This window comes from Primulina tabacum, chromosome 17, assembly GCF_025594145.1.
Source record: "Primulina tabacum isolate GXHZ01 chromosome 17, ASM2559414v2, whole genome shotgun sequence".
Classification (NCBI taxonomy): Eukaryota; Viridiplantae; Streptophyta; class Magnoliopsida; order Lamiales; family Gesneriaceae; genus Primulina; species Primulina tabacum.
Window position 1 is genome coordinate 30,135,730 of NC_134566.1, and position 8,784 is coordinate 30,144,513.

Below are 8,784 nucleotides of genomic sequence, written 5' to 3' on the forward strand. Positions count from 1 at the left end.
CAGTTTACTTGATTAGCATAATTTACAGGCTACTACGTTAAATTGCGGTTTATCCAATAAACACAAAAAATTAGCGAATGCAAGTCCCATTTATTTTTATTGAAATACTAAATAAGGGTTTATATTGTTTTATTAAATAAGTAATAGATACGAGATAAAACATAATATACGTAACTATGATAATATAATATTGTATAATAAATATCTCATAGATTTTTTTTTTTTTTACGAGTAAATATCTCATAGATAGATAAGGTATATATACATAATACCATATTTGCATATACATATTCGAATAAATCCAAAGAATATTCACTACGATATTTATTATTACTAAAAAGGGAAAAAAATAATTGGGTTGATTTCCATATTGCCACGTAGACTCCACTTTTGTTTTCCCAAAAGTTTTCAATATATATTCAGAAAATATTTAGGTAACTTTGCAGTTTTTTTTTTCCGAAATCATTCTGATTCTGCAAAATAAAACCGCATCAGATGTGAAGAATTGCTTGCATGAATTATTGCGAAGACCCGATGGCAATGGGTCGGGTTGTTTGCCCCAAGCCCCGCAGGGTCGGGCCATCCAACCTCAATGCCTTCATAATGCCGTTGAGGATTCGCTTGTGGTGACGTTTTAGCAATCTTTGTGCGCGCGATTGATCTTCTATATTTTGTTTTTGTGTTTGTTTTATTGATTTGAAGTGCCTTTTATGGAGCAGTAATGATGTCGAGGCGTCTGATTCGATAACTGGGGGTGAATTGCTGGACTTAATTATTCGCAAGGTAAATTCCGTTAAAAAATTTTTTAAAATTTTTTTTATTTAATTCTACCAGTTTCATTGATTAGTATATACAATTATGATTCGTCTGATCTGTTGTTTTGGAGTCATCGCCTGATTCAAAATTGATGATTGGTTTGATGATGCGTCATCACGTTTAGATACGTAAAGACTTTGGAAAATGTGCTAAAACTTGACGTTCTTATGAAATTATGGGTGATTTGATCCAATTTTGGCTGAAACTGTTTGATTCCTGCCTGCCCTGTTCGGTAACAGCTTCGAAATTGTTTAGGTTGTGTTTATCGATTCTTCAGACATGATTTTAAGATTCTATCAAGTTATTTCGCGGTGACATTATGCAATATATTCTCAATTCTGGTGTTAAATTTTTGGCCTAAAAAACGATTCAAAAAACAAAGAAGGCCTAGAAAGAACTTTTAGGAGTCTCGTGGTTGGTCGTTTTGCGTTGAGCTTTCGATGAATGTAACGTAACAGTTTCCTAGCAGGCTGGATTTGTGAAGTGTTATCTAATGTGTTACCATGTTATTCTCTTTAGAGGTATTTGCATGTAGAGTCTCCGTCAACGTGAATTACACGTACTTATATTCCGAATGCTCGTTACTAACGGAATCCAAATGATCTCTGGATTGATTATAAGAAAATCTTTTCGTATCCACCGACAACCATTTCCTTTAAATGTTATTCTGGCAATGATTGTGGCTTTTGTTCATACATACAATATCATACAACCTGCAGAGTCTCATAATCGGATTTAGTTTTATCCTGTTTAACATGCTCTTGTTTTTCCAGGACTATAAAGCAGAACAATGTGCTGCTTTAGCATCATCTCCTCCGTTCTTCTTTGGATCGCCTCCATGCAGAGCCGCAAATCCTGTGGTGCAAGATTCCCATTTCGGGGTTGAGAATCGAGCCTCAAGATGTTTCCCCCCAACAAATCCAGCTCCTCCATCATCAGCTCATCCCAAAGTCGAGTTTGAGATAAAACAAGCTGCCATAAGAGTGGAAGGTTTTGACTGCCAAAGTTCTCGTGTTGCAATGGCATGAAACTCAGTACATAAATGCAGATACAAGAGAAATTTCTGCATCTTCGGAGCCTGCTAAACAAAATAAACAACCGAATACCGAAAATTATGTACATAACGAGGAATAATATGTGTTCTGTTAGCTGTCCCAAGGGCCAGGAAGTTTCGACATTTGGGTTTTTTCTTACTGATTCCCAAGCTCACTCATACATACACTGTAAAGAATACAAGTGTAAATACAAAGATATCGACTTATCCGATTCTCCGATAAATCAACTCTTTACTGTAATATGCAGACTTTTTAGATGTACGGCCATATTAAATTTATAAGATTACATCTAACCTGTAATAGTCTAAAGGCGCCTATATAAAATGAGAATTCAAGAAAACACAATTTATTGAGCTTCGAACCCGTAATCAATTTTCTAGTTTGTGGCTAGATCTTGACCTTTCTCAACTAAAAACACCTAATCATTTTGTATTTGATTATTTGAATATCAAAGTATTTTGCTTTGATAGCTCTTTCTATTTGAAATAGTAACATAATTTGAGAAAAAGTCGATTAATTTTAATTTGCAAAATATATCACCTCAGTCGTGAAAAATGTAATAAAGCCGGGGCTATCCGTGCAAAGAGATAATAATATATATATTATATATATATATAATATAAATTTGTTCTTGGGAAGTGCAAAAGAACATCATCTATTAAATAAAGGTCCAATTCCTTGTGATCCTCTTGCGATAATTCCTCCCTGAATTCAATAAATCACCGCCTTTTCTACTTTGCGGGTAACCCTTTTCTTTGATTCGTACTCTTTTCCGATACATAAGGAAAGATGTTTCCTTTCTTGGGTTATTTTGTATTCCTTTTCTTATTTTTATAGGATATTTCTGCTGTGAGAGAGGAAGGGCGTGAACCATCATTTATGTCGAATCCATCTGACGCTCCCCCGAGTTCTGCTGACGAAAAGCTCACTAACCCAGGTTTTGTTTTTGTTTTTGTTTTCTTTACCGCTAATTCTTTGAGTTTGGATGAAATGTTTATTATGTTTTGTTGGGTGTGTTTTGAGGATTGAATTTTTACTAAAGTATGAGCTGTGGTGCTTGTTCGAGACAGTTGAATTATTTGTCGAGTTTGAACGGTCAAATAATCACTCGAGATATGCTTGTATGATGTATCAATGAGAATGAAGCTTTTAGTCCAATTTAATTCTGCGAAACTTTATCTTGTTGTGGTCAGGTGAACTGGATTAATTTTTGTGTTGACAAGTGGGGTTTTGGGGTCAAATTGGTGTCGTCAAGAGCAAAGTTTACTGTTTATTAGAGACTTTTCTGTTACCATGTTGATGCTGGATTTCTGCAATGTAAATCATTTATTTGGAGGCATGAAATTCCGTATTAGGTCCTGCATTTTCCTTGTCGTTGTCTGGATATGGTGCCGAGAACGATCTGTCTTGGTTACTGAACTGATCTTAAATGTTGAGTACTTGTTCGGTCAGGAGACTCAAGACTCAGATAAATTGTATTTGTGATGGTTTCTTTATACTTATGCAAGAAGCATGTTTCTTATAATTGAAATGATTTAAAACTAAAATTTACGGTTTCGGAATATTCTTGTGTTAATGTTGTAAAATAATTTTTCAAATCAGTGGAATGATGTGACTTTTCATGGTAACAATACTGATACTTCTCATGGCTCGTACACAGTATACATTTGTTCTGGCTGTTGAAAATATGCTTTTTATTTCAGTTGATTTTTAATTCAGAATCTGATTAGAAAAATCATCCGTTCCAAAACTAACCATGTCCTCAATTATATGTTACTTTTATAATGGTAAATTTATGCACAAGATTAAATATTTTGTAATTGCATTTGGTTCCTCTGGAGTCCTGTCTTTATTATATGACTTTTACGGTTTGATCTTTAGTAGGGCCCTTAAAGTAGATATAGTAGTGCTTCTGCCCTATCAGTCCTTCCACTCTAGTGCCAAGTCTAGTATTATGTCTCAACAAGATTTATCATTTTTACTTGCAGACATTTTTTTAACTATTAGCCTTGAAGAAATGAACTGAGAGAGAGAATTAACCATGGATATATATGGTATTGATTTTTCTTCTCGAGGTGCAGTTTCACAGGTGGTACAACCAACTGTTGATAGTCAGGATGCCAAGATAGCAGCTATAAGGGAGAGCCCTCCTTCAGCTTTTGTGAACTCAGAACCAATTCGAGAGGATCAAGTGGAAAATGCTGTGAAGTTTCTTTCACATCCCAAGGTTATGGGTTCTCCAGTCATGTACAGAAGGTCATTTCTTGAGAAGAAGGGACTCACAAAGGAGGAAATAGATGAAGCCTTTCGGCGTGTTCCTGTAAGTCACCCCTCCCCCTTCTTCCACTTTGAGGACACAATATTTTGTCTCGTATTTTAAAGAATCTGATTAGTGTTCAGAGTCTTAAGCATGTGTTTAAGCAAAAGTATGTAATCATACTAATCTGCATAAAAAATCATAGGATTCAACCCCAGCTGCTGCAACCTTTCAGCCCGTTGTCACTACTCAAGGTATTACGAATTATGTCTGCTTTGAATTTTCTCCAAATCACATGGTTAATAATTGAGCTGTTTGCCTGATGATAATGCTAATTATACCCAGTCTTTTTTGACTGACATATGAAGTAGATGGCCGGATAAATTCTTCATCAAATGTTCAACAGCAAGCTCCGACACAAATTACACAGCCTTCACAGATTCTACCCTTGGGCAGTATTTCAGAAACCGGAACACTATCTCGATTCCACTGGTCGTATGCACTCTTTGCCGTAGGTTTTTTGGCTGCTTCAGGTTTTGGGACAATTGTATTATTCAAGGTAATGTTCTAGATGAAAAACACCCTGTCCTCAGACAAGTTGACCTGGATGGTGATTATATTTGTCTAAAATCGGAAATACCGTGATGCCTTCATTTGAACTTTCACAATGATAGTGATTTAATTTAGTTCAAAAAATATTGATAATAATGATTTAATTTTCTTAATGTAACATAAAAATTTTGATGTGCCTGCATGAGTCAGAAAGCGATTGTTCCCAGATTGAAGTCTTGGATCTGCAAGGTTGTAATGGAAGGAGAGGAGGGTCGGATGGAGAAAAATGATACGAAACCAAGTGTGGCTGAAGAAGCAGTAGCTGCTGCCAAAGCTGCTGCTGCGGCAGCAGCTGATGCAGCCCGTGCTAGCCAGGAGATAATGATATCAAAAGGAGAAGGTAATCTGTTTCTTGTCTGCTCTATATTTTTTATTCATATGGATTTTAAATCTTAAGCTTCATGATTGGCATTGTTTATTTATTTTCAGAGAAGAGATGCTTTGAAGCGCTTATCAATTTGTTAAATATACAAGTACAGGAGATGAAATCTATGGGTACTGTTATACAAAAGTTAGAACTTGGTAAGACCTCTTCGTTATCAGTGTTATCCTTTATTTATTTCACTCTTTTGTTTCTTTCTGTTCAAGTTGTTATATTGAATATTGTTCTTTAATATTCATGGTTTGTTTGATCTCATCTCATGCTATATTAACAATCTAAGGCATAAGCTTTTTATTTACTCTAGCTTAAATCAACAAAATTCTATTTTTTCGTCACAGAGGGGGACTAATTCTATTCTTCTTTTTAAAACCAGGGCGGAGTAGTGTTAATGGAAAAATAATCATTGAGGAACAAGCTGATCACCCAGTGCAGACCATTTCAACGGTAAGCTAGTTATCACTGTTTCCTTAATATTTCTGGCAGTTATCTGAAAGGTAATGTTGATAGACTTTGAGCTTCGTTCTGACTATCATTTTCGTCTTCTTTTTCCAGCAACCTTATACCAATGGCAGGGCAGACATTGATTCACGCTCAGGTACTTCATTCATTGAGCAGTTACTGAATTTCGTCCCTATTACATTTCTCATTTGCTCTACAAAATTCTTGATTTGTGGGAGGGCATATTCTTTACAGTGAGATCTTTGTCACCTCCTCCACCTAAGCAGCCCTCTGTTGCCCCTCATCCTAAGTCGTATATGGAGGTAAATATTTTGATATTTTCTCTGTTAAGCACTTTCCTGGCAAAGATTAGTATGGTATGTCAATATAGCTTCCCAAGTGCTTCTCCATACCAAAGAAGTTTGATCTTTACTCGTTGATCAGATGCTTCTTTTCAAAATATACATTTTCTTGATGCCACTAGAACTTCCATCTGCCATAATTATATATGTATCGTTCCCCTTGGAACCGTTTCTTGCAGATTTTGGAAATGATACAAAGAGGGGAGAAACCATCAAACATCAGGGTTAGTTCACTTCCTTTCTTGTTCATGTTTTGTATCCATGTGCATAATGGATTTTAAAGTTTTATGTATTAAACTGAACTCATATATTTGTTGCCTCAGGAGATCAACGATGCACCACCAAATCCGAATCAGCCATTATCCAATCCTCGTTTAGCTCCGAAACCTAAGGTTTGCTATTCAAGATTTCTTTGTTTCTTCTCTCCTTAAAAAGTAACTCAAATGTAAATTTCTCATGTATATGGTTATTAATAGCCAATGGACGTCACTAATGCTACTCATCATTATAAACAGCCTTGGGAAGCAAATCAAGCACAGAACAGCTCAACCAACGCTCTTCTTACTCAAGAAAGAATCAGTTATAGCTCAAATTACGAGTTTCTAAACATGGAGTCGAATGGAGCCGGCACGGTTCCTAGGTGGCCGCAAAATAACGTAAGAATAACAGAGGTTGGAGATGGAGAAGGGCAGAAAGTTGGATCTTCAGCTGTTTCAAGCGTTGAAAAAGGGGTTAGGAGATCGTGGGTACCTCCCCAGCCACCACCTGTTGCGATGCCCGAAGCAGCTGCAGCCATACGACAGGCAAAGAAACCGTCTTTCCAGAAAGAACAACGGACGGATGATCAAGCACTGGCTCGTTCTTTGTATATGACTAATGACATGAAGGGGACTACCGTAATCTCCGAGTCTGGTGATGTCGTTGAGGCTATTGTTGAAAGTTCGAGCGAGTTACGAATGGGGGAGAGTGGCCTGTCCTTGGAGTCTTGATCAAGTGCGCAGGGATCGAACCATGTTGCTATGCTGTCGGCACTAATGGTTCTCCTGACCTAGGCCTATGGTTATAGTTTTCAGAATAATTTGTCAATCGAACGATCTTCATGAATGGTGGAAGTACAAATACCGAAATATGATGTTTCTATTGTATATTCTGATATAATGACACATACATGTGGGCTCGTCCCGCCTTTCCTCGACCTCCACGAAACGTGGCGATTCGACCCCGCTCCGACACACTCGCATGCGTCGTATCCACGCTCTCCACACATTGTTTCCCATATCCCTTCCTACGCCATCTGCTGCCACCAAATGCCGTCCCGAACTAAAGTTCCCTTTGTTTCATTCTATTTATTTATTAAAAAATATATATTAAAAATCATGTCGTTTTTGTATAATTTTATTATTTCCTTTTTTTTTAAGAGAGGACGAATTATGGAACTGAATCGGACTCTGTCTTATCCCCTACAGCATTTTCAATTTATTTTCTTGTAAGAAAAGTTGGATCCAAGCTTTAGTAATCAAATTTTCGTGGTTGACATTTTATGTAGAATTAAATCAAAATTGTAACCTACTATTTTGTTCTCGAAAATTTTAGTCACAGTTGGCTGAAAATCTATAAATTCATCTTATTTTACTTTATGTCGATAAACTATTCCGCAACTGATGCCGGTGGTGGCCATACCCCTTCAGAGCCAAAAAACCAAGCATCTGCGGGCAATTGTTGGGAATTTTGCGACACTCAGCGCGCCAATCAATATATGATACCTCGAAGGTGTCTGGATCATTCTTGGATTCGGACAAAATAAGCAATATCGGGAGCTCATAGTTATTTCCGAGAAGCCAAGAGAAGACGGGGTAAGAGTCAGCCCGAGTAAAGAAAAAATACCTTACTTAAAACCATCTCCGGACATGCATCAACTCGGGAACCGATCAAACTAATACTTACACAAAACTGAGCTCCCAGCGTAGCCCAAACAGCATAAGAAGACCAACATAATGGATCAAGGATCAGAATCCCCTTTGTGCCCTCACATTGTGGCTAGTGTCCTAGCATCTCGAGACAGAAACTGATTCTGGGCATACAGATATGGGTCATCATGCCTTGGAATCATTAGCATATCAATTAGTGCACGTGGTATGGGGTCGATGTGGCAAGACTAGGGGCAGTATGAGTTCTCAGTTGTGACAATATCAGGGGCATGATATGAGCAGCTGTAGGATCATGAGAAGTGACATGACATTGCAAACAAGATCATCATTACCTCTTCTCTATAAACACCCAGGTTTGCTCGATTATTTGGAGATATTCACTTTACATTTTCACAAGCACTCACTATATAGCACTGTTATTTCTTTTGCGTGGATACTTGAGTGACTTTAGTGTCAGAGTGGCTAAGTCCGATACCCTTTTGGCACCCCCACTAACGTTCATTGTTTTTCAAGTGTGCAGATCATCAGCCCGAGCTCTCTGCACCCGGTCGCTAACATTCACAGCCCGATAAATAGCTCCCAACTCATCCAATTTACCCGGATATCGTCGATATATACACACACACACGCACATACACATGTTGAATTAAGTTGCATGACGGTGGTAGAAATGGGAATGGTGATCAGTTGCAATGGATGTCGACTGCTGCGCAAGGGCTGCAGCGAAGCATGCAGTATAAGGCCCTGCCTGGACTGGATCAAATGTCCAGACTCGCAGGCCAAAGCCACCATCTTTCTGGCCAAGTTCTACGGCGGCACCGGACTCTTGGAACTCATTCATGTCAACCCACAAAACCTCCGCCTCATTATGCTTTCATGCCGGAGAGTATCAATTCTTTATATATTATGAGTTCAGATATATTCATCACCTTTT

The 8,784-nt window shown here is 37.7% G+C and overlaps 2 protein-coding genes across 5 annotated transcripts; both read left to right on the forward strand.

Annotated features, from left to right (window-relative positions):
- The first annotated feature begins 413 nt into the window (after nucleotides 1–413).
- On the forward strand, nucleotides 414–2,094 carry LOC142531242 (uncharacterized). Of its 2 annotated transcripts, none has more exons than XM_075637335.1 (3): nucleotides 414–623; nucleotides 717–783; nucleotides 1,590–2,094. In XM_075637335.1, exons 1-3 carry the CDS (start codon nucleotides 514–516, stop codon nucleotides 1,842–1,844), a joined length of 432 nt encoding a protein of 143 aa, XP_075493450.1. In that variant the 5' UTR covers nucleotides 414–513; the 3' UTR covers nucleotides 1,845–2,094. The 2 variants fall into 2 exon arrangements, with proteins under 2 accessions (XP_075493450.1, XP_075493451.1); XM_075637336.1 differs by having other exon boundaries at nucleotides 440–626; nucleotides 720–783.
- Nucleotides 2,095–2,466: 372 nt separating this feature from the next.
- LOC142531036 (peroxisomal membrane protein PEX14-like) lies at nucleotides 2,467–7,117 on the forward strand. Of its 3 annotated transcripts, none has more exons than XM_075637024.1 (13): nucleotides 2,467–2,613; nucleotides 2,709–2,808; nucleotides 3,953–4,191; nucleotides 4,334–4,382; nucleotides 4,497–4,687; nucleotides 4,891–5,080; nucleotides 5,170–5,262; nucleotides 5,496–5,566; nucleotides 5,675–5,717; nucleotides 5,816–5,883; nucleotides 6,102–6,146; nucleotides 6,246–6,314; nucleotides 6,438–7,117. In XM_075637024.1, exons 2-13 carry the CDS (start codon nucleotides 2,751–2,753, stop codon nucleotides 6,909–6,911), a joined length of 1,590 nt encoding a protein of 529 aa, XP_075493139.1. In that variant the 5' UTR covers nucleotides 2,467–2,613; nucleotides 2,709–2,750; the 3' UTR covers nucleotides 6,912–7,117. The 3 variants fall into 3 exon arrangements, with proteins under 3 accessions (XP_075493139.1, XP_075493141.1, XP_075493140.1); XM_075637026.1 differs by having other exon boundaries at nucleotides 4,500–4,687; XM_075637025.1 differs by having other exon boundaries at nucleotides 2,490–2,613; nucleotides 2,728–2,808.
- The last annotated feature ends 1,667 nt before the right edge of the window (nucleotides 7,118–8,784 follow it).

Coding starts and splice junctions, on each gene's coding strand:
- LOC142531242 (XM_075637335.1), top strand. CDS start 514: ATGAATTATTGCGAAGACCCGATGGCAATGGGTCGGGTTGTTTGCCCC. Junction 624..716: donor ATGCCGTTGAGGATTCGCTT/GTGGTGACGTTT, acceptor CCTTTTATGGAG/CAGTAATGATGTCGAGGCGT. Junction 784..1,589: donor TGGACTTAATTATTCGCAAG/GTAAATTCCGTT, acceptor TTGTTTTTCCAG/GACTATAAAGCAGAACAATG.
- LOC142531036 (XM_075637024.1), top strand. CDS start 2,751: ATGTCGAATCCATCTGACGCTCCCCCGAGTTCTGCTGACGAAAAGCTC. Junction 2,809..3,952: donor CGAAAAGCTCACTAACCCAG/GTTTTGTTTTTG, acceptor CTCGAGGTGCAG/TTTCACAGGTGGTACAACCA. Junction 5,567..5,674: donor CAGTGCAGACCATTTCAACG/GTAAGCTAGTTA, acceptor TTCTTTTTCCAG/CAACCTTATACCAATGGCAG.